This window comes from Echiichthys vipera (genome assembly GCF_963691815.1).
Source record: "Echiichthys vipera genome assembly, chromosome: 12".
Taxonomy (NCBI): domain Eukaryota; kingdom Metazoa; phylum Chordata; class Actinopteri; order Perciformes; family Trachinidae; genus Echiichthys; species Echiichthys vipera.
This window is the reverse complement of record NC_139837.1, coordinates 17,466,121-17,489,129: the sequence shown is the minus strand read 5'-3', so window position 1 is coordinate 17,489,129 and position 23,009 is coordinate 17,466,121. Positions and strand designations below refer to the sequence as shown.

The following is a 23,009-nucleotide window of genomic DNA, read 5'->3' as shown; positions in this document are numbered from 1 at the left end:
TGCTTGGTGAGACAATGTCAACAGCCAAGACCACACAAAATGTCTTGTGGTTTATTCAGCTACTCAAATTGTAGTATACCTGATGTGTTGCAGTGTAAACAGTAAATACATGCCTGGATGGCTTACTTCCAGACAGAGCATCCATGGACAGGTGAATACATTGCACTTAGCGCATTCATTGTAAACTCATTGTCCTCACGAGTGAGGTTTTTCTTTGATTGTCTGCTTGATCAGGGCAGATAGATTAAGATTATTATTGCATCCTAGTGGCAAAAACCTGAATAACAAATGTTTTGGTTTTCAATTACATTTGGCTTGGAATCATTTGGTCAAGAGTATTTTGTAAAATGATAACACAAAATGATATCATCTTGGATAAGAATATATAGGATAATACTGAAAACACAAGCCCATAGAAAGGTAATCACATTACTATTTCTCTTTATTACATACAATTTTTCTACTTACATTTTCCGCTCCCCCTTTTTCTCTGTATGGTGCCTCTGTCCCTAGTCCTCTTCTTCCTTTTCCCTGCTGTGCTGGTTATTATTTTCCTCCAGCTGATAATGTCCCATAAATAGCAGGGCGTTGTAATTAAGGAGGATGGGCCCATGGCAGATCAGGCAGCTAATCAGCTACACAGGCTCGGGGCCCTACCAGGGCTGTGTTGAGGCTGCACTAGGACCAGTTTGTCAACTATAATTGGCACCATGGACTGGTTTAATGAGGACAAGATGTGGGCAAGCATTTAAGACTGTGGCAGGGATCAGGGAGGTATAGAGAGTCTGTTTTTTACCAGGCACTAACCATAGGGCTACTGTTGACCCGCTGCTCCTTCCTTGATGTCTTAGTTCCTCCTTCTGCAAATAGGTGAAATTTCAGTTTGTCTTGTGCACGAGACAGGAAAAATGGGCATGTGGCAGTGTAGAATAATTTGAATAGCAAGATATAGAAGAGAGCAGAATTAAATACAACATTTTTACTCATCTCTAAGCATAAGGGACAGCATTTAGTTTCAGCCCAGCAGTTCATATGGTTTACTCTTCACATGGCCTTACTCATAATTGATTTAGGAGCCAATCCTCAAAGGTCATGGTGAACTGCACAAAGATAATTGCAACAGTAATTGACTGGATTAGTCTGTTGGAAGATGCCATTTGATCTGAGAGCTCTTATACACACATGTGCTAACCTCTTCAAAAGATGGCCTGCTTTGGCTTCAAGTATACGACCAAAGGGCCTCGGGGTCTTCCAGCATCAATTAAGGCTTGCGTGTTATAGCAATGATGGAAGTAATCATGTATTATTTACCAAAACAGCACTGGAGGCGCAGTAGAGACAAGATAACGTGAAGGATGCTAGCGGGACTGAAAAGGAAAGAGGAAGATGGAGAGAAAGGAGAGTTGGATAATTCACTGAAATGTAGAGAAGTATGTGTGTCAACTAGATCTTTAACTGAACTCAGTGAGACAAAGGTGATGACATGCAACATGGCTGCTCTCCACCAGAACATCAATGATGACAGGTTGTAGTTGTCAAACAGGTCAGCTGGCCAGACTTTTGTCCCGACAATGTCAAACATCTGCTATGTTTACAGCAGATTTGGAGATGTGTTTATCTTGTCAGCTGGCTGCAGGTTATGACGAACATGAGAAGTAAAGTGAGTGTAAATTGAGGACACGGCGTAAGCTCTTAAAGGACCATAACAAAGATTTAGCACGTTTTAGGCTCCTTTCTTTCTAATCACACACGTACTTAACTTTACAGCTGCTTTACATCAATTGGTTGTAGCCCTTTTGAAACTTGATTTTCTGTGTAATGCATTACAGTAAGCAATAATTCAGTTTTGTCAAGATTGCTTTATTGTTGTGAGGTACTATAGTGCAGACGTTTTGCATGAATCTGCATTTAAACTGCATTATCACACAGATAAAAAATGATGCAGACTTGCTCACCTTGATGGACTACACAACTCAAGCAGGTTTTATGGATTTTATTATAGATAGATAGATGACATTATTAGATAGACTGAAATACATGAAAACAGCTAAAGATGACACTAAACGAATAAGCATGAATAAGCAGAAAGACTAGGGAAGGGTTAAGTAGGGTTTTTGACTGATCATGCGGTTGTAATAAACACGTAAGATGGTTAGATGGAACCAGGCATAAGGTTCTGAAGATTAATAATAAAAGATACAGTATGTATTATTGTATCATGTTCAATGGGAAACGATAGATGCTTAGAGTAGTAGGAAAAAAACATTCAAGAACTGAAATAGTCAAACACACTAGTATAAACCTTTAAAGCAGACTCTTTCTCTATGTGTCGTCAAGGCACTAATATAGCTGTGCAGGGCAGGGAGTTCTCCAACTGCTATCCCTACCTCTCAATGTTCAAGATGCAAGGACTTTCATATTGGCCTTTCCTACCTTTTTGCTTCATCTCAGTCCCAGAGAGGAACAGCATTTCGTTCAACTCTATACCTGTATAACGATGACTGATGATACGTTTGAGCTTGAGTTTTTATTTCCTTTCTTATCGTACCTTACCAAAAGTCTTTGAAGAAAATTGGTAAAAGCTATGATAGTGAGCACAGAGAAGAAAGAGGGGAGAAATAGACAGAGGGAGGCTAAGAAGGGGAATTAGGCTTAGGCCAACAGTAAGCATTTGTGTTTGGCTCCAGTCCCCAGTCCTATGTGTCAGTCTCGATCTGTAAGAAGGCTCTGTGTACCAAGCAGCAAGACTAAATATCTCTTAATGATATCTAGTCTCTCAAAGCCCTCTGAATGAACCAAGTTCACATTAACCGTTGGAACTGTATAGAGAAAAAAATCTTACATTGACAGAGAGAGAGAAGAAAGGACTTGTGACATTTAGGAGCTGTCAGAGCCATGATAAGCTCCAGAGGGTTCACTGGAGGCTTGTTGCTGTCATGTAATCATCTGGAGTCTTAGCTCTTGTACCTTGGACAATAGGCACTCAGCCTAATGTGCCTAAATTGACTGTCATGAAGAGTTGCTGGTAAAAAGGTTTGGACACTGATGGATTACACCATTCTCAGTTCCTTCAGAGTTGAGTTTTGTTTCCCCCCCAGTAAAGTCAGAGTCTCTGTATGTTTTGGCATGCATTCTAGAGATAAAATTGTGCAAAACAACACACAGAGAAACATTACATATGCCAGAGGACAAGGCGTCCAATAATCTTAACCGTTTCCCAGACATGAAAAAAAGAGCTCCCAAATTCTGTGGCTCGAAGCATGCTGGCAAGAGATTGATTTGCGCAAGGGGGGGTTATGTGAAAACACGCAGAACGTTGGCATGGCCGATTAAGACTGGTGAGAAAGTGCATGCGAGTGTACATGCGCTTGCGTCTGAACTTGGATATATGGAGGATTTATGTGCCAAGTCCTTAGCATGCAATGCGTATATATGAGCGTGCGTTGTGTGCCGACAGCTTAAGCGCCACACTCTACAGCCCCCAACGGTCTCTACGGAAAGTTTTCCTGCTTCCCTTCTTTCTTCAGAGGAGCAGAGATCTAATGAAAACCACCTTGTCATTAACTGGTCCCTAGAAGGACCCATGAATGGTTAACATTCCAAGCAGTGACCCAGAGTTAAAAAATCAGCCATAACTAATACCTTATATGACATTACAATACTCCAAAGTATTGTTTCGTTTTTCCACTGTAGTGCCCCCCCCCCCCCACCAAAAAAATAAAGGTTTTGGCTACCTGCCTAAGATATTAACAGAGGCCTTCTCAGATTTGTTATAGACAATGGCACTCTGTTTGTGTATGTTATTGTAGCCTTTTTTTTAAACGTTTGAATAAAGATGGACTAATACTAGGCTGCAACTCGGGCCACATTTATCTTGAACGCTGGCAATGGGCCCGATAATAGTTTGGAATTCTTGTGCGGGTAAATCACTGTGGAGTATTTGCCGAGGTGGTTAGATTCCATTAACAACATGTCAAAAGGACACGAAGCAGAGGATCAGCTCAGGTGTTGATTAGATCCAAACAACACAGTCCCTGATTTTTATTTAAATGCAGACCACATTTCACCCCCCCAACTGCTTTTAATGTCAGAATGTACTATTTGTGCCATTATTTCAATGGGACCATCATTTTTTATTCAGGCTTTGGTTTTCTGGGCCAAGGACGACAGGATAAAGATAATTGGTACTGAGAGTAAGAATTTAACTTTCACATGGCCAAAATCTGTTCTTAAGTGGATAATTTGTTCTCTTTGTCTTCTAATCAACATTTTCCACTATTCGTAACTCTAGGGGTTCTTCTGGTTTTCTCCTAGATCAAGAAAGCTTATCGACAGAAAGCCTTGACATGCCATCCAGACAAGAACCCAGACAACCCGAAAGCAGGTGAGTGAGCTAGTTAATGTGTTTATTTGTTTTTGTTTCTCTTCATCTTCTTCCCATTCTGAGCCACAGACCTCTGTCAGTCCATAAGTAGAACTGGAACAAGATTTATTATTTGTTTATGCAATTTCTTGCATTGTTTTCTCAAGAATAAGGGTTATTTGTCTGACCAAGCAGCTCAAACCAAAAATGAATGCTCCAGAATAGCACTCTCAGCAAGTTGTACCCTGCCAGACAGCACTCTGTAGGAAGTCTAACCAGCGCCTGTCTCCCCTGCTGGCTTTTTAGCCATACAGGACCAGCCAAACACCAGCAGCTACACCTTTACCACCGGCGTTTCCCCACTCCATCCTCTTTGGCTTGAGTCTTTCTGCGGCCTGTCGCCAACCAGCATGTCAACAATTAGACCAGGAAATCTCAATGTAGCTTTTGTCGGGGAGGGAAAAAGGCACCTTGGACAAAAGACTGATCATGAGGCATGTTTTCAAGTGAGGTTTATGTGGTTTCTGGATTGTTCAGGCAATTCCTGATTATGTCAGGGGGAAAAAAACTTGGGAAATTGGTCGGGTTTGGGGGGATAATACAAAAGCAGGGGGTCGGTTTCCCAGAAATGGAAAAGAAGTGGTTTGGAGGGCCTCAACACTTGAACCCGCACATGGACAGGCTCTGTCTCTATCGCACGAGAGCGAAGCAAGTCTTGGGACTTGCTGCTCCTCAGGGGAAGGTTGTATGTATGTGAGAGGTGACTTGGGGGTCACGATTCCTCACTGACTTAAGACCCACTGTTTCCTCACTTTCCCTCAACCCCCCATGTTGTGACACTCTGCCTAGTGGGCATAGCAGGTATCCCCCAGTTGGATTTCATTCCATCCTAGTAAATGCATGTAGGTAACCTGACGCCTCTGCTGGCAGCATGATCCTCAGAGCCTCCTGTTAGTGTGCACTGCCAGTCCCCACAGGGAGTAACAGGATCAGTCCGCTAGGCCTCCCATCAGTGAATGATTAAGCCTAGCTAGTATAGTGCAGTAGTGTGGCTGTGGTATGATAGAGAATGGGATTGTGGTCTCCCTGTGTACATTTGTGTACGTGTTAGATGACAATTAGGGAGGTGGGGTCTTCTTGTGTGGTAGTGGTGATTGCTTCAGTGTATAATGTGTATTATCTAATAGATAATAGATGGGGAGGCTAAGGGTTTGTGTGGGAATGCACATCTGTGTCATCGAAGAAAACGTTTTGTGTTTCAGCTTATTGTCACAGCTTCAGCTTGAAGATATCATGCTGAGCACATAATGCGTCTTTTGGCATAAGCCCTCTGTATTTGTCATTCTCTCTTCCCTTTCTTCTTGTGCATAAATTGACAAAGCTACCAGGGTTATATCTTTGTGAAATCTTAGCGACATGTAAGCTCACAAGCTCATGTTCCACATGTAAAAAAAACAGTGGTTCCTGAAGTAAAAAGAATGTAAAACAAAAATGAAAAGGTTTTTTTCTGTGTGCATCTCGTCGTAGTATTTTTTATTTCATTTTTGCTTTTCTTGTCCCTTTCTTCTAGTGGAGCTCTTCCACCAGTTGTCCCAGGCTCTTGAGGTGTTAACTGATGCTCCTGCCAAGGTAAAACCACTGATGCCTTTCATCCGGTCATAAGTGCTGATACACACTTGCACAGAGACATGATTCATCCTGGTGTCTAAAACCTTTTTCAGGCTGCCTATGACAAGATTTGCGCTGCCAAGAAACAAGCAGAAGAAAGAAATAGGAAGCTAGATGATAAGAGAAAGAAAATTAAGCTTGGTGAGTCCCTTTGCAAATCGTACATCATCTCAAAGCTCTTAATTTACTGATTCTATTATAAGGGTTTTTGTATTGGTATTGTAAACAGTGGTATTAAAATTATAATCAGACAAGTGTGTGTGCGTGCGTGCCTGTGTGTGTGCGTGCGTGCATGCGTGCGTGTGTGCGTGTGTGCGTGTGTGCATGTGTGCATGTGTGCGTGTGTCTGTGTGTGTCTGTGTCTGTGTCTGTGTGTGTGTGCGCTTTGGCAGACTTGGAGTCCAGAGAGCAACAAGCAGAAGCTCAGAGTCAGGAGGTTGTGCAAAACTCGAGAACACTTGAAGAAGAGGTAAGATAATTCATTGAAACCATATGAGAGATGATACTGCACCAAACATTGCATGGAGAAAATGTTGAAAATTAATGTTATACTACATGCCTCTGCGCTGGACTGGGAACAAGGTGTTCCAGTGCATCCAGGAAATCTCTGAAGCACACCCAGGTGCTTCTATTCTGTTTTTCGTCAAATACTCCCGTCTGATCGAGTAGAAATCCTCCAAAGACTTGGGTCAGGAACAAAGGCTCTATCTGCCATATAATTATCAGTAAACCCATTAAGTGATATTGCATGACTTGATACACTTTGTTCAGAAAGCCAATAATAAACAGAAATGGTGTGCGTGCTTTCCAAGGTTAGTCATAGCATGTGCTCAGTGTGCTTAATGCATGTAAATACGTGGCCATGTGCCTTAGGGGGAGGAGGTAACCAGTAGGTGGCACTGTTCCATTTTCTGTTTCATCTCAGGGGCTATTGGTAGAAATAAGGTGGTCTGCACACTCCTGGACACAGAGAATAGCAGAAAGGTTGTCTTAGAATGTGAGAGTCATACAGGTGATCAATTACTATAGTAATCAATGAAAAGCAAAGAAGCATAATGTGCTGTTTGTGTACATTACTGTATTGTTTGTGTTTGTTTCTACCAGATCGCCCGTTTGAGAGAGGAGGGGTCCAGGCAACTTGAGGAGGAACAGAGGCTCATCAGAGAGCAGATCCAGAGGGAAAGAGAAGAACAGCAGCAGCAATCAGGAGGCTATAGTCACAGAAGTATGTCCTCTTTCAAGATTTAACCTAGTCCAGTCTGCTCCGGTCCAGGTTAACCAAAACAGTTCAATGCAGTCCTGTTCTGCCTGGAGAAATCCATTTTGATCCAGTGACGTGCTTTTACTGTCCGGAAAGCCTCAGCTACTATCATCTACTATCATCCCGTTCACCAAATACTATTCACATAAAAAGCAACCGAATGTATATTTGAATTAATGTTTGCACTTTGAAGAGGTCTATTTTAGTTTCTTGGCAGGAAGATAACTTGGTAACACATGAATGTCAAACACACGCACATGCACACGCACACACACGCGCATAGCTATAAATCAAACCTTTAACCTCTTGATAATATTTTTATTATATTAATATAATACTTTTTCCCCCATTCTGGAGACATGAAAAAAGCAAGAGTCTTGTAAAAGAAGACTATTGAAGTGTGTGTATTTCAGTGAAGTACTGATTCTTGGCCCTAGACTGAGACCCCTTTTTGTGGCCGGACAATTACTCATGCATAGTCAGCACGTCTTCCATTTGCACGCAGTCAGGCCTCCCCAGCCCTCCCCAGCCCTCCCTTGGATAAGGGCTGTTAGATTCATCCCGAGAGGCACTCAGTGTATCATCAGTCTGAAGCAAGAGCCATACATTTACAATATGACCGCCGAAAATCACAGTCCATCTGCATGAGTTGACTGCTATCTTGAGTGCTACATTTCTTTCCAAAACAATTAATTCCCTGTCTTTTCACTTTTCACTGCCCCCCCCCAACTCATCCCTCATGTTTTTTTCTCGGACTCAGGAGGGGAGAGATGTTCCAAGAGCAATGTGACACCCAAATTGAAGGTAAGGCCTACACCTATGGGGATGAGGGGACGTGACTAGGAAGAGAGTTCAGGATGAGGGTTGCACTTCTTGGAGAGTAATGCTGGAAGATGGAAAAGATGAACTACAGCTGAGTGAACCTCAGCAAGGACCATGATAGAACCTTAGACATTTGTAATTCATTATTTGGAGACCACATGCGCTGTCTCTCCACTGAGTGCACAGGCTTTTCTAACGCCCGTTCCTCCAGAGTAGTTCGGACGTCGTCAGGAGACCTGTAACTATGCCAAGAGATGGCTTATTATACTTCCTCCTGGAGACTGCCCAGCCTGTGCATATTAACAGACACTTGGGATGTTAGCTAATGTGTTTAGACATTAAATCTGGTTTTAAAATTTGATAACCATCTAGTGCGATGGAATGTATTCCCCGGCATTTGTGTATTCAGTTAGAAAAACAAACAGCAGCAGTAAGACTGACAGTATCACGGATCATGGGAACATTACTGCATAAATCTACCTCAGAGACTGTTGGCCCTTGTGATGACGATTAAAGATGAAATTACAATTCTGTTTCAACTGGATCCAATTTTTTGTTTTATAAATGTCTTGTGTTGTCTCTAGACCTAGATCAGGAACAGTGTTTTTTTTTCTCTCCCGTCCAGTAAAAATAATATTATATCTTTTAACCGGCTTTAAAATGAAACTGATATGTTTTTATTTAACCTGCTTTTTAGATTAAACGAATCTCTGAGACTATTGGACATCTGAGCAAAATTCTTGTCTGCATTGTGGACTCTTGAAATGAATCTGACTTAGAACAAATCTCAGACAGTTGACATTAGGACAGTTCTTTAATATTTTATTTTCATTATAAACTTTATTCCTCTGGTTTATTCTGATATCTAGTGTTGGTGATGTACCAAAAGCAGAAAGAGCCATTTGGTTAGGTTCCACTAATATTCCACTATGTAGAATTGTAAATTCCCAGAAATCCTGTTTTTCTGATGGTAAGCAGAATACTGGCGCTGAATCAACACTTCGTTGCCATTTATAATTCTACTCACAAGCAGTTAGTGCGATATTTGCTAGACTCTGCTGTACTTTGTACATGAGAAGTTGCACAATATCTCTTTTTTAGGAGTACGGGAACTCGTATCAGCATTTAGTGACAGGACTCTGAGCACTTACACAATGCAATATGGCAAGTATCAAGACATTGTTACACAATCAAATTAGTTAACCACAGTTCAAACAAAGACATTACACATCTTTCTGCCCATGACAATACCTTGGGTGGCCTGCTCTGGATTACGTAGTCATTATTGTGTCTGGTATTAAGCTTTATTCTGTGGCTGTATTCTTTCACCCATTGTCAGGCACCCTCGGTGTGAATGGAAATTGACTGCAGGTCTCACAGGTGGTGCCAGGGTGATGTTCCAAGAGTTTAACAATGTCTTTCTGATCCAGTCTGTGATGATGTTTATGGTAATCTGTGTGTCATGCTTTGTCTCCTCATCAGCAGAGTTTAATCACGTGTGGTCTAATGATTAGACATTATGGACTTTTTCAATTCTTCATGACTTCATTCAAGACCACAGGAGTAATACTCCCCTTTCTGTCTTCTTTCTCATTCCAGTTAAAGTGGAAGTGTAAAAAAGATGACGAGACGAATGGAGGCTACTCTCAAGACATTCTTTTCAGACTTCTACAAAAGGTACATATACGAAAAAATCAGACAAGTAGTTCCAAAATGGTACAAGAACTAATAATTTATACAGAAAAACACTTAACTTGGCTTGCCATTAGGTGTCTGTCTTTTCACATGACAGAGTAACAGTAGTGTACTATTTATGTTGGTAAAATATTGAAATATACCTGAGGCTACCAGGGTAACTACTCCTTTAATATATCTGTATCAGGACATTGCAATGTTATAAATCAATGAGGAGGGCTGTTTTACGGGCATTTTTCATCAATGTGAAGCACTTTAATATGTGATGAAGCACTTTAATATGTGAAGTATTTAATTAACTGGATTAACCAAAAACAGACATTCCCATCTAAGTATTTAATCTATGAATTGTTTCACAATCTTTCTGAACTATTCAAGAAATGCAACATATATATATATATATATATGTTCAATTCAATTTTATTTATAGTGCCAAATCATAACAAAAGTTACCTCAGGACACTTTACAAACTAGGTAAAGACCACACTCTATGATAAACCTAGACCCAACAATTCCCCCTATAGAGTACGGTGTATATGGTATATATATATATATATATATATATATATATATATATATATGTAATATATATATCACCTTAAAATTATATTTTATAACGCTAGAATTTGACCTCTTTTTCTAGTTCCACGGTAACATACTTGCAGAGTCCGGCCATATTTGAGGTCTGCATGACATCAGCGCTGTAGATGGTTTTATTCTTCCCCTTAAACAAGGCCCATTAAGTTTTGTTGCAGTGAAAGTGCTAAGGGCAATGTTGTAGTGCCCTTTTAAAGCCATGCACGCCATTGTTTGTGCCCCTCTTACCAGGTCATTAAGCAGTGCCAAGGGAGGCATTAGGAAATGTGCTCTTCTCATGCAACCCTGTACCACCTAATGCCATGATTGGTCACAAGGGCTTTTGGTGGGGCATAGGTTGGCCTGAAATGAGGATAGGGCAAGTGTCACTGACGTCAAGCTGTCCGGAAAAAGGCGTATGAATTTCTCCTCGGCACGAACTCAATCAATACGGCTCCAGGCAGGAGGGCTGTGTCATAAAAAAAAGTTTTGTTCCTTTTTAAATTCTTAAGCAAAGGGAATACATTTTAGGGAAATATTTTGCAAGCTCCAAAGAGTGACAGTTAATGGTTTGGGCAAGTCGAAATAGCCACCGCTGTGTGGGAAAGTATGGCATGTGTATACTTGTGCATGTGTACGTGTGAAGACTTGTGTACTTTGGCCGTTTAAAGGGGGAAAAAATATGTTAAGATATTTATATTTTATGAAACAGAGGCCTTTTAAGAGTCTCCTTTGTCACTCTTGCTTTCTCAAGAGTGTCTTTTGTAGACCTTTGCATTCCTGGACTGATCCATTCCCAGAAAGCTATATTTTTTCACAGGATGAGATCTCCAAGGCCACGTCCATCCTACCCTTTGCTTCTACCTCCCTGCTTCAGTGACAAAAGACATACATACATAAATATATACCTTGAGGAATAAAAAAACCCTATGCTTTGCTAAAGATTGCCTTCATTAGGGATCAGTTTTTTGACTCCCCTGCAAAAAAGTGTTTCTAGCCTTTCCCCTCTTCTCTCCATCTCTTACAGACAGAGATCAGGGTATGTCTGAGATGCTCTTTGCCCTGCTCCCTTTCTGATTTGTGACAGGGAGCTGGATGAGAGCTACATCTAATTTCAGCTCTCATGTCAAAATATTGTTTATCTGATGTTGTCATTGCACAAAAATCATCCAGTATGGCCACTTGTCTTTTTCGAGAAGTCACAGAGGTCTCACTTTTGTACATGATGTTCTTTGCCGTATTACTGGCTCGGTCCCAGACACACAAACCCTATCATGAGAGATTAGGTTTAATAACCAAACGCATATCGAATCCTAGCTTTTATTCCAGAAGTCTGTTTTATTCACCCGTGTTTTCAGTTCTTCAGTCTGCTTATGTTTTGTGCTTTCATGGTTTCTGTGAAAGGAAATACTAATTTGAATCTTCTGCATCTCCTCTTCCGCATATGACTTTTCTTTTATTCTCCCATTTCTTACCTCTAGTATGGGGATGTTTCAAATGTGATTGTATCGAGTAAGAAGAGAGGAAGCGCTGTGGTTGAATTTGCAACAGTGAGAGCAGCTGTAAGTACCTAACTCTTTCCCGGTCAGCATCCTCATTCTGTTTGTTCAATAATGGAATTCTTCTCCAAAGCTGACATTTGCATAGAACCACATTTGTTTAACACTCACTTGTCTTAAAGCCTCTGGTCACCTGCTTAGTTTGATTTTTGACTAAAAATGACACCTGTCATAGACTTCTCAGCCTGGGGACTGTTTCTGCGACCTAAACAAAATGTTTTAGTCATTCTGTAGCGGAGATCTCTGTGCTGATGGGAACCGCTGGACGGAAGGAGTGAGCCGCTTCATTGTTCCACACTGTCTGGATCCTCAGGCCCTTTGTTGTGATGGTGTACTTTTTTTGTTGTGGTTTCCTCCCCACAATGCGTGGTTTCCTTCCAGAGAACATGCCTGCAAGTCTCCAGGAATCTGGGCACAGGTTCTGTGGGCTCTGCCTACCCATCTCCCAGTCCAAGCCTTACTTACAGTTACAATCCACATTGGCCTTGTCCACATGTTTTACATATGTATATAACACCCAGGTGTAATATGGATACAATACACATTTTACAGCTTTCAGGACAAAGAGAAATCTTTAAAATAGAGAAGACATCAATGGATCAACTCAAAAACTACATTATTTTGTGTATACAGGAGCTGGCAGCTAAGAATGAAAGTGGCCTAAGTGGAAGCCCCTTGAAGATTTCGTGGCTCGAAGGACAGCCCGAGGTTATTACTGCAGCATCTCAACCCGGCCAGTTCATGTCTCCACAGGTAATTCCCTACCTCTCTCTCATAAAGCATGCCAGTCCTATTTTACAAAATCTTCCCATGTACACAGCTTCCAACATAAATACTATCGCCTAAACACTGTTCCATAAACTGAAGTATGTAAACATTCTGAGGTTTTATTTTCATATCAGTCGTGCAGATATTACCCCAGTGCTTGCACTCTCCTCGTCTGGTCTAGAACAATGTGTTCAGTTAAATGGGCCTCAGTTTATTTGCTTTGGAGTGGTGAGGCACTGGCCCGGCATTGGCCCAAAGCCCCCGGTCGGCCACTCATTAACAGGTCGGACCTGGGAGACTGTAGGAATGCTGTGCTTCACATAGCAACCCTGAAGAAGCAGCGTGCAAAAGTGGTAGCCTAGCTTGTGAGACTGACTAAATGCTTGCATCAATGTCGAGTGTTTCTATATTGCTATTGATTCGACTAATATTTAGTCTCTAGCTGCCAGCACACATGCAGACACCACTCTTTTCCTGTCTAGGATAACTGAATTTCAGCTATATCAACTACGTTTTTACTTTCTTGTCATTAGATTAGTATGAAGTAATGTTTTTTCTCATTAATTTTACTTCTTCTTATAATTATCCTATTTTACTTTTTATGTTGTGATCTTTACCTGTGAGGGATTTCAGATCAGTAGATCCTCTCAGTTTAATTATCTGTGTCTCCAGAGCTGCTGCTGAACTAGGTTTCAACCCAGTGCTGTGTCTCAGGCCCCCTTGTCAAGGCTAGCATGTGAGACTGAGCCTGCACACTGGGACTTGTCACACTAATCTTTTTAAAATGTTATTATGGTAAACCGGTTTGCCTTACAGATGTCCAAAGCTGATAGCTTCATCCTTTTTTTAGTCCTGCACCCCAGAATAAACATTACTACGGCCAGGTCATTTTCGCATTAGCCCTCAGCTAGAATACTTTTCTCTGAACAGGCCCCTCCTGTTATGATGGGTGAACCAGTGTAGATATTAGTAATGTTGTTCCACATCTGGCCTGGGGTCAGTGGACATGGGGGGACATTTGAGAGAGATAGATGTAATAAGAAGCCAGAACCTTGGAGGTCCTTCTCCCTCGACTCTATCTGAAATCTGAAAATCAGATTCCACTCCTGTCGTCTACTCCTCAACTGCAACCCCACACCAGCCAGCTGCAATCACATAGGAGCAGCTTGGGTGAGGACTTGCTTCTTTAACCTCATCAATCCAAACATAGTGCTCGGAGAGTCAAGGTCTCACTACAGGGAGCTCAGAGAGACAGGCGAATGACTTCAGACTCAGCTTCAGTTCCAGCTCTGCTGGGCTCGCTAAATTAATCTGGGGCCAATGTGAAGGGCCTAATGGAGAGGGGGTGGAGGTTGGTGGGCACAAATTCCCCTTGAAGACCCCCCTCAGGGTCCGGAGACCTTGAACATTACTAACTATACCATGATGGGTTAAATATTCACTGCTCTCACAGAGAGACACTGAGGAGAACTGTTTAACTGTTGGCTCTGTTTTTGTTCTGCTTGTCCAGAAAGCAAATAGAACATGATTTATAAGAGCCCCTGCTGCATTCACCTAGATTTACTCACCATGGATATTAAACATTTCAAAATAGGGATGGGCTACATCTTCCACACCGGGTGGAATTGCTCCCCATGCTCCTGACTTAATTCATCCCCATCTTTTGGGAAAAGGATCTTGTTTTATCTCCAGACTGTTCTTAAGCCTTTGACATAATAAACTCTCATAGTGAGATACTGGGAAATGGGCATGTTTAGGAAGTGAATTTCTTGTAGCAATGTTTTGTACACAGTTGCAAATCTCAATGAATTTTATTATGGTGCCTGACGTAAAGATAATAAACAGTTGCTTTTTTGTGGTGTAGTTGTGTCCTGTGTGTTAACAGATACAGTGCAGAACTGAGATATGTAACTGAAGTGTTTAATATGAGCTTTACGGCTAATGGCTGCTGCATCAAAATAGGATTTCACATGTGTGGCTGATTTCACAGTCTGACAATGATTCATATCTCACCTTCAAGACTGTCTCTGATATAGAATCACTATCTAACCATTTGCTTTGTCTTTGCCAGGCATAATAATTATGTCTCCGGAGATGTAATTAATCACCATGTCTTGATTCATGGCTTATCGTGTAGTTTAGCGTACCATATTATTTAACGTAAATCTTTCGTAAAGTATTTGAATTTGAGCTTTTCTACGCCTGCTTCTTCCATCTAAAGATGGAGAGTCATCACAGGCTTGTCACGACACAAACCAGATGCGGCAGATCAGCTATTCTGGGATTGTTTTTCCAGCCCGCCAGTTTCCTAGTGCTCGAAAAGTGCACTCTCACCTAAAATAGCCCCTGAGTCTGGGAGAGATGCACTGTATGTGGCCAAACTGTTGGCACATTCACCCCTGGCCTGACCCTCTCTTTGAGTGGAGTTAACGGACTTCTATGAGGGAGACCAGCAGGCTTCTGTATTTTGCTGTGACCAGGCCCAAAAGTAGGAAATCATATCAATATTATTGGTTAGCACCTGATATTAACATTGTGTATCAGATTTGAATGGATGTCGGAGAAAGAGAATACCTATTGTAATTGATATATTATTCACATATAATGGGTCCCTCAATGAACAAAAATACACACATTTTATAGAAAATGTACATTGGTTTAGGGTAGAGTTTTTGCGTCATCATGCGTATCATGAGAGAGAATAGCTGTTATGGATTGGCTTGGCCCTCACTGTCGCTTGATAATATGTTCTGACATGATTCAGACAGCATAAACAACATCAGTTTCACAAAATCTCCTTTCATGTGGAACCATGCAGGATATTTCAGTAGCATCATGGTGTACTGGAAGATGCTATTACAGTAGACAGACATGTCTCCTATTTGCCAAAACAATATTTTTAGTTCTTTAGTTAGTACCTGACAAAATAAATAACTCATAAGAGCTGCTCTTCAGTGAGATGACAGGGTTTCTTGGTATTCTGCATGACAGCAAGTTTGGATTTTTGGAGGGAGAGAAGTGGTACCAGATGTGATTAGGATACTTCACAACTCGACCAGTTTGTGCTGTGCAGACAAGATAATTTGTCTTCAATTACAGGCTCACGCTTCTCACATCAGTCATGTGGCGGAACGCTTGTTGAGCTTCAGTTAATGTGATTCTTCACACTGAGAGCTCTTGTGTAGATGCCATAGTAGGCAAGGAGTTTTGTCTACAGGAAGGCTTTTCCTAGAAATTAACAGACAGGAAATGTATTTTGAGTTTTTGTACTCTTGAAGGTCATAAAGAGTAAGGATGGGTTGTAATAAAATGTGTTAAATGTTTGAATCAGGAAAATTCAAATCATGAAATACCAAAATTTGTTGGTATTTCTTGTATTTACCATTACTTTAGTAGAGCAATAATTTGTTTCCTGTCTGACATTGCACAGTTCATTGATTGTGAAGAGCCATTGTAGCAGACAGGCGAATATTGTGCAATGTAAAATATGTGTGACTGAATAACTCTTTCTCCATCTTATCTGAAAAAGGCAGCTGTAAAGAAAATTCTGACAAATTGCAGACACGCCCTGGTTAGCTATTGAATGTTACCCCTTTATGATACAGGTGTGCCTCAGAGCAGGGCATGCTTGACATCTCAGTAGTTTCTTCAAAGTTCATTTTACTGTAATACAGTATTTGGGACTACATAAAATCCTGTTGACATGCCTGTCTAATTTAGGCTTGTGTGCCTCTCCACTTTGAAATAATGTAGTGCTGCCTGATGTGGTGGACAATCTAAGGCTATAATTACCAGCCGCTACAGCGAAGCTGGTATTGTTTTGTGTGTGTGTTATCATGGCAAAAGGTGGTCCTGGAGACACCTACTACCTACTGCTACTACTACCTACTGTGATAATATGTCTTATCTGTCTGCGGACAGATTTTGTCTCCTCGATAGCGTCCCAACTGTGCAGGATACAGTCATGAAACATTACAGGTGTGTAGTTGAGATCAAAATAAAGGCCGCTTTCAAAAGCGAGTGTGACGGAGCAAGGAGGCTGGAAGTAGGGGGGTACAAAGTTTGGAAGGTGCCCTGTTCCGCCCACTTAATAGCCCTGGCTAGATAACTGTGCAAGATGCTGTCAGGAATCTTTACAGGTGTGTAGTTGAGATCAAAATGAATGGTGGGGGGGGGGCTCATCAATAAGGGCCGTTACCCTTCCACTTTACGCCTCTATCTGTGTTTCTGCTGGTGTGATCCCATCGTAAGATAGTCTCCACAGTGGCTTCTGACGAAGTAAATGGCCTTCTATCAGGGCATGTAAACAATCTCATACAAACTCTCTCAAAATGTTGACACAAGCAGTTCTATCCACAAAACCACCAATCTTGGAATGTGAAAGATATTTTTACTTTCCCAAAATAGAAAACAGTACATTTTCAATGCAAAACAATGTCTTATTGTCATAACATATACAAGAAAAATGGTCAGTGATATCCATTTTTAAATGGGAGATGGCAAAACAGATATACTGTGCAGACAAACCCACAAACTTTTCTGTTTCTGTTTGGACATACATAGAATTCTAAATCTAAAGCCAGGAGTGGGACACTTGTGGTTCCTATATTTTGCAGCATGACCCGTGGGGAACTAAGGAATTCAACTGGTTCTAGATTTACCCCACAGCCTTTCTTGGCAACCCCTGCTAAGGCACAGGCTGTTCTGTCATGGCTATCCTCTTCAGACCTGAGGAAAGTTGACCTAGATTGTCTGCACAAATCTCAGTTTGATGATGTGTGCTTACATGTACATACAGTACATGTGTGTGTCTCTTTACGTATTTGCCAGTGTATGTGAGATTCAAGCATGCTTTTTTCACGTGTCGGGGGTCTGTTTGGTCAGAAGGTAGTGTTTAAACCCTCATCAGGACTTTTTCTGCAGTAATGGATGTCTCTGGTCCACCTCCCTTGACACCCCCTGCATATGTGGAAGTATCATGTTACCCTTTACCACTTTCCTTCTCGTGCGCCACTCACCAGAGCATCAGACTCTGATTTGCAGCTAAGAAAACAGCCTGCTCCAGCTTTTTTTTTTTTGTCTGAGGTCTTGGACCTGTGGCCTGTCTTGGTCTGTGGCCCAACCTGCCACCACTGGCTGGCTTTTATTGGAAGCAGAGCTAAGTGTTTGTTTTCACTGCATTGTTGGGAATGAGAAATGGGGGGTACCTTGGTCTACCTTTGAGTGGGGCCTCTGGGATGCGTGCGGAGGAAAAATTGCCCTCTGCACACAATAGATTGGCAGGCACGCCAAGAGCCAAGACATCACAGCTCGAGGACCTTGGATTCCAGCCGCAGCTTTTCTTTTCTTAAACGCAACACTCTTAAGTCTTAACAGCCGTCTTCGGTGCTTTGCTGTGTGGTTTGGGGGATTCCAATAGAAAAGGAAAGTATAAGACGATGGAAATGTCCAGCTTGGATTTTTATATCCGACATAGTTCAATTATTAACTTAAATATTGTTTCCTCTGGTTCCTCGGGTAATTTTAAGGAGAACATTAACTTTGTGTACTTTTGTTAGTTTAACCCTTCAAAGGAGATTATGTTTTTTAACAAATGATGTGGAGCACAGTGGTGCTCTATGAAATTGTAAGCTCTTTATCCAAGAAATAAGAATAAGAAAGTAACACATTTTACTGAAATAATTGTTTTAAAAAAAGGCAGATTTTTTTCATTCTGTGTCATCAGTCATTTTAGTGTAGTTTCCCTCCATTAAAATTACTTGGTACCCAGTGATCATAAAATCAGATATTTCCAGAGTCATTGGTTTAGGATATTGTCCATAAAATCAGGAGCGTGTTCCCAATAATTGGATCTCCTCTCAAACATCCAAACTTTTTGTAAAGCCTTGCTACTATGTTGTCTAACTGGCGGGGTTGTCCATAACCTGCAGAACATCGTCCAGGATTGAAGGGCCCAGGTCAAGGCTGAATGAAAACCCACTGTCCTCCTCCTCATGCTGTCCAACAGTTTTGTCACAGGTCTCTGTGGAGTCTTCATCCTTTTCTGAATTCAGGCTGCCCCGTCCAAGGCTGTGAGCCAGATTTGGAGCAACATTATTCCCTCTTTGGTACCCATGCTCCTTTTCCATCTCTAGCTCCCCTTCCTCACTGTCCAGATGCGGCATAGAGCTGCATTTCTTTCTCCTCTGGGACGTGTTGTGCGGGTGGCCTACATGCCAGTCGGGGCTCTCTGAGCCCTCGGCCTCATCCAGGTTCACACGAGGGGGCTTTGGTGGTGGAGAGCAAGCCAGGAAGAGATTCTGCTCACTCTGGGAGCTTTGTAGAAGCAGACTGTGACCCATCTTTAAGAAGGACAGGTCTCCAAAGCTGTCTGTGTTGGCATTGTTGCCAATATGTGTGATATGGCGGAAATCAGCCAGTGGTAGGCTAATCATATTGACAGACAGCACCTCCCTGCGCTTGGAGCTCCGGCTGGGCCAACGGCCAGAGGATGGCTTTCTGTACAAAGAGGTTCTAAGTGGCATTCTGGCAGATCTGGTTGAGATGGAACTAAATGTTTTTATTTATAGTCTGTGTATCCTTTAGTCTTTCCTCCTCCTGAATCCTTAGGAAGAGGTAAAGCTTATAAGCGTAATTCCATCTGCAACAAAACACAATAAAAAAATAAATGATAATTAAACACATAAGTCTAATACCAAGTTAATAACACTGCATTATTAATCCTTTTTGATAACCCTGACTTCCCTCACATCCTGAGAGAATATGAGCAGTTCTGTGCTTGTAAGTATTGGACTGATTCAGTTGGCGTGATGTGAATCGGCAGCCATTGTTTAGAGATTGCACCTGCTCCACTTGATTTGGATTTATTGGAATTCAATATTATTTGGCTGCAGAGGGATGTTCCAACAATGCTTTGAAGCTTCCATTTCTAAATATTTACTTTTCAAATCCCTGTTTTTTCCCATAAATGCAAGTGTGGTCTGCAGCCTGTCCTCTAAAGTCTACTTAAGACTTCCAGTAACAAAAGCAATAAAAATGCTGATTCCTTAATGGTAATTGTTTGCAAAAACCCCCCCGTATATTTTTCACATCTTGTTTCGGGAGAACATGACGTTTCTGTCAAAAAAACATGATAACTTCACTTTGGAACACATGTTTCTGATTTTGTGAAAAATACAAATAGCTGGGTTGCAGTCAGTTTATTTTTGCTTTATTTGCTGAGAGTTCAATCAAATGATATAATTTTATTCAAGCAAGATTACACGTAGGCATTACATTTCACAATTTAGTGATCCGTTTAGTAGTATAATTTGGGGATTTCATATATAAAAATTTTACACCCAACAACAAAACTTAAAAGGAAACATTCTTAGTCAAAATGCAACAATACAATAACACTTAAAATGAAAGTCTTACTTCAAAAATATAAAGTAAGTTTGCGTTCCGTGACCTGTAATCATTTTATTGAGTAAAACAGAACTCTGTTCATCAGCGCTGGCATGCCGATTAGATAATCTGCCCAGTGTCTGTGATTTTATGGTCTCCCAAACAGCCATTCCCACATTAGATCTATGTTCGTGACTTGAAACACTCACTCTGTAAATTTGTAAGCCACTACAGCAAACAGGTTTTGTTGGCCTGTAAAGGTTTTATCGGCACTTTCGTAGCAGCGGGAGATTGGAGAGCGTGGACACAACAGCATTCCTTTCCAAACATGTCAGTTTGGCCAAGGAGGGGTCTTAGGATTTCAGCCATGAGTATCATATTCAGGAAACACTTCAAGGCCAAGTACAAATTAAGATTCCCATTAAAACAGATTGGCCAAGAAACAATTTTTAAATGATCTTCCTCAGTGCTGCCATAACTGATCCATCTTTGAGACAGATGAAAGCCGTCGGATGAAAACTTGAACCATGAGTTAAAAGAAACTGATTTCAAGGTTTTCTTTTCATACAGTCATTTGTCTAGTAGAATAAAACACAATAGGATAGATACAGATTGATTAGTTCTTACCTGTCTTGCTGAGCAAATACAGGATATTTGAATCCAACACATGCACACACGTCTCTGTCAGGAAACTAGGCAGCGTCTACCTGCACACCCTGAAAAACTCTTCCTCAACATGATGGGGCTTGTTCAACGGTTACAGAGTAGAGCTCATCATGCAGGCTTGAGACAGAGAGACAGAGTGACTGACATAACCAAGTGAACTTTTACATTAAATTGAAGAATTTAACAACAAAGAGAGTCTCTTTTACCTTTGTCTTTACTGTTGCATAGTTGAGTGATTTCAGTCCTTGGACATTTGACGCTTTTTTTTTTGCTAATCCTTCCCAGTGTAAATTCCCTGCTGCATTGTAGAGCTCTCCAGGTGTATTGCCGGTGAAAGTGTTCTTTGCCTAAGAGATAAGCCAGGTGGGGTCAGAGTACAGTTAAGGCATCCGTGTGAAGGCTTCTCTTCAGTTTTTTTTCTTAGCTTTTTTTTGCGGTCATCCCACTTTAGAATGGTTGCCAGCCATCAGATGATATCATCCTAGTTGTAGTGTGAGTTGTTTTTTTAGTAATAAATGTTAAAGTAAGTCCTGCTGGTTGTTTGGCTGCACCCATTACCTAAGGAAGAGCGGGTGCAAAACAGGAGCGGCCGGTTTAAACCCTGTGATTTTTGAGAAAGACCAAAGTGTAGGAGAAATGGCGCATATCAAAATCCATTTAAGAGAGTGGAGGAGGTACAGTGGCTTTGAGAGTATGTGTGCTTGTCATAGGAAGTCATAGTCAGTGAGCAAACAGATCAGTCACTCAGAGGAGGTGGTTAACTGATCTCTAATCTCCATGTCATTGTCCCTGTGCTCTGCTGATTTCCTGATTTCCTGCCTGCTGTTGGCATGTCTAAAGCCCCAGAGTCAAGCCCACTCCATAGGCCCTTCTGCCTGACTGGAGGCCTATAGCGTCTGTGATGAAAGCACACTATCACACACAGACATGTATGTACAGGCACACTGGGTTGCACAAGAGAGATAAATTGTTGCATTTCCAATTATCACGCCTCCAGCATGTTATCTTTGCCCTTGGTATGCTATAGCAACACAGGAATAGAAATTGTGTCACAACAGCACACTTTTTTTCTACTCTGTGGAATTTGTTTGTGTTAAAAATGACATGGTTAAGGCATTTTGTTGTGCACTCACAGACAGTAATTGTTGCTTGCAAGTGATCAGGCCTTTTTCGTTGCGTAATGGTTTGTAAAGATTATTTTTTCACACTATATAATCTTCTACAACATGTGTCTCTGAGCTTTATAGAGAATATATTTAACCCAAACATGCCATTATGCTCTGCATATTCTAACAAAGTCTGATAATGAACAATGTGTTCCTGCAGAAAGGAGGACACAGCTTTGGATCCTTTTGTCCAATGCTTCTCTTTGTTCACTAAACTTAAACACGCAGGGTGTGAATGAAATGCACACATTATATGTTTCACTACTCCTCCAATCCTTTCAAATTGCTCCAATAAACAATAGGCGTGCAGCCTGATCCTCTCTTGTTCTCCCGCTCTGCACTCCAGCACCAGAGCAGTCTGCAAGACCAGACACAATTACTCACGCAAATGAAATTATCATAACATTTACTCAAGACAGAAACAGAACGTTTTTGAACATTTCTCCTCTGACAAGCCCCCCTCCTTCTTCCACCTACAACCACGCAACTGCTTTCATGCTAAAAGACAATCAGGGTGAAGGGCTAGTGTTATCTGCGGTATTGGAATGACCTCACAAGACCTTATGTCTGACCAGGGTTGGGCTCACTCTTTGAGTTGTGTTGTCATGCGATTTAGCCTCGGGTCTGATGTGTTGAGCCCTAGCTGGATTTCTGTATAAGCCTCTTTTCTAAGGCCTGACCATAGCGGGCAGTGTGGTTTGATGCAGCTATGTTGGGCCTGAAATTTGGGATGCTGCATGTTTTTGTTGTTGCAGGATAAAAAGTGTTTCCAGATATTGCTTTGACTGGCGCTAGAAGCCCAAACTGAGGCTTTGGTGGATATCTTCTGGTCCTTTGTTGTGTGTTCTTTAGCTTCCGCTGTATTCCCTGCCAGCATTTAGACTAGATTTACAACAGGATCCGTCTGATTCTTTTATATGAAAAACATTTTTATATAATGTAATTCTATAATAACAGCATCGGACATACAGTCCTTGATGAAATTCAGCTTGTACTGAACCCATGAATGTCTATTGACTATTGACTCTTAACTCTTAGGGCTGTCATTATTCACCAAATCCACGATTTGATTAGACAT

The 23,009-nt window shown here is 41.4% G+C and overlaps 2 protein-coding genes across 3 annotated transcripts in view; one reads left to right on the top strand and one right to left on the bottom strand.

The window, feature by feature from the left end:
- dnajc17 (DnaJ (Hsp40) homolog, subfamily C, member 17) overlaps positions 1 to 23,009 on the top strand; it is a 33,468-nt gene that overhangs the window by 1,995 nt on the left and 8,464 nt on the right. Inside the window, exons 2-10 of the mRNA XM_083924679.1 lie at positions 4,315 to 4,384; positions 5,934 to 5,992; positions 6,085 to 6,172; positions 6,424 to 6,500; positions 7,136 to 7,256; positions 8,053 to 8,096; positions 9,714 to 9,791; positions 11,868 to 11,948; positions 12,579 to 12,698. Of these exons, the coding sequence (XP_083780805.1) occupies positions 4,315 to 4,384; positions 5,934 to 5,992; positions 6,085 to 6,172; positions 6,424 to 6,500; positions 7,136 to 7,256; positions 8,053 to 8,096; positions 9,714 to 9,791; positions 11,868 to 11,948; positions 12,579 to 12,698 (738 nt within the window). The remainder of the gene's footprint in view (positions 1 to 4,314; positions 4,385 to 5,933; positions 5,993 to 6,084; positions 6,173 to 6,423; positions 6,501 to 7,135; positions 7,257 to 8,052; positions 8,097 to 9,713; positions 9,792 to 11,867; positions 11,949 to 12,578; positions 12,699 to 23,009) is intronic.
- Positions 17,095 to 21,250, bottom strand: LOC310954975 (cdc42 effector protein 3). 2 transcript variants are annotated; one of them, XM_083924680.1, is made up of 3 exons: positions 20,972 to 21,250; positions 20,727 to 20,882; positions 17,095 to 19,353 (listed from the first exon to the last, which is right to left on the bottom strand). In XM_083924680.1, exon 3 carries the CDS (start codon positions 19,235 to 19,237, stop codon positions 18,614 to 18,616), a length of 624 nt encoding a protein of 207 aa, XP_083780806.1. In that variant the 5' UTR covers positions 19,238 to 19,353; positions 20,727 to 20,882; positions 20,972 to 21,250; the 3' UTR covers positions 17,095 to 18,613. The 2 variants fall into 2 exon arrangements, with proteins under 2 accessions (XP_083780806.1, XP_083780807.1); XM_083924681.1 differs by lacking the exon at positions 20,727 to 20,882.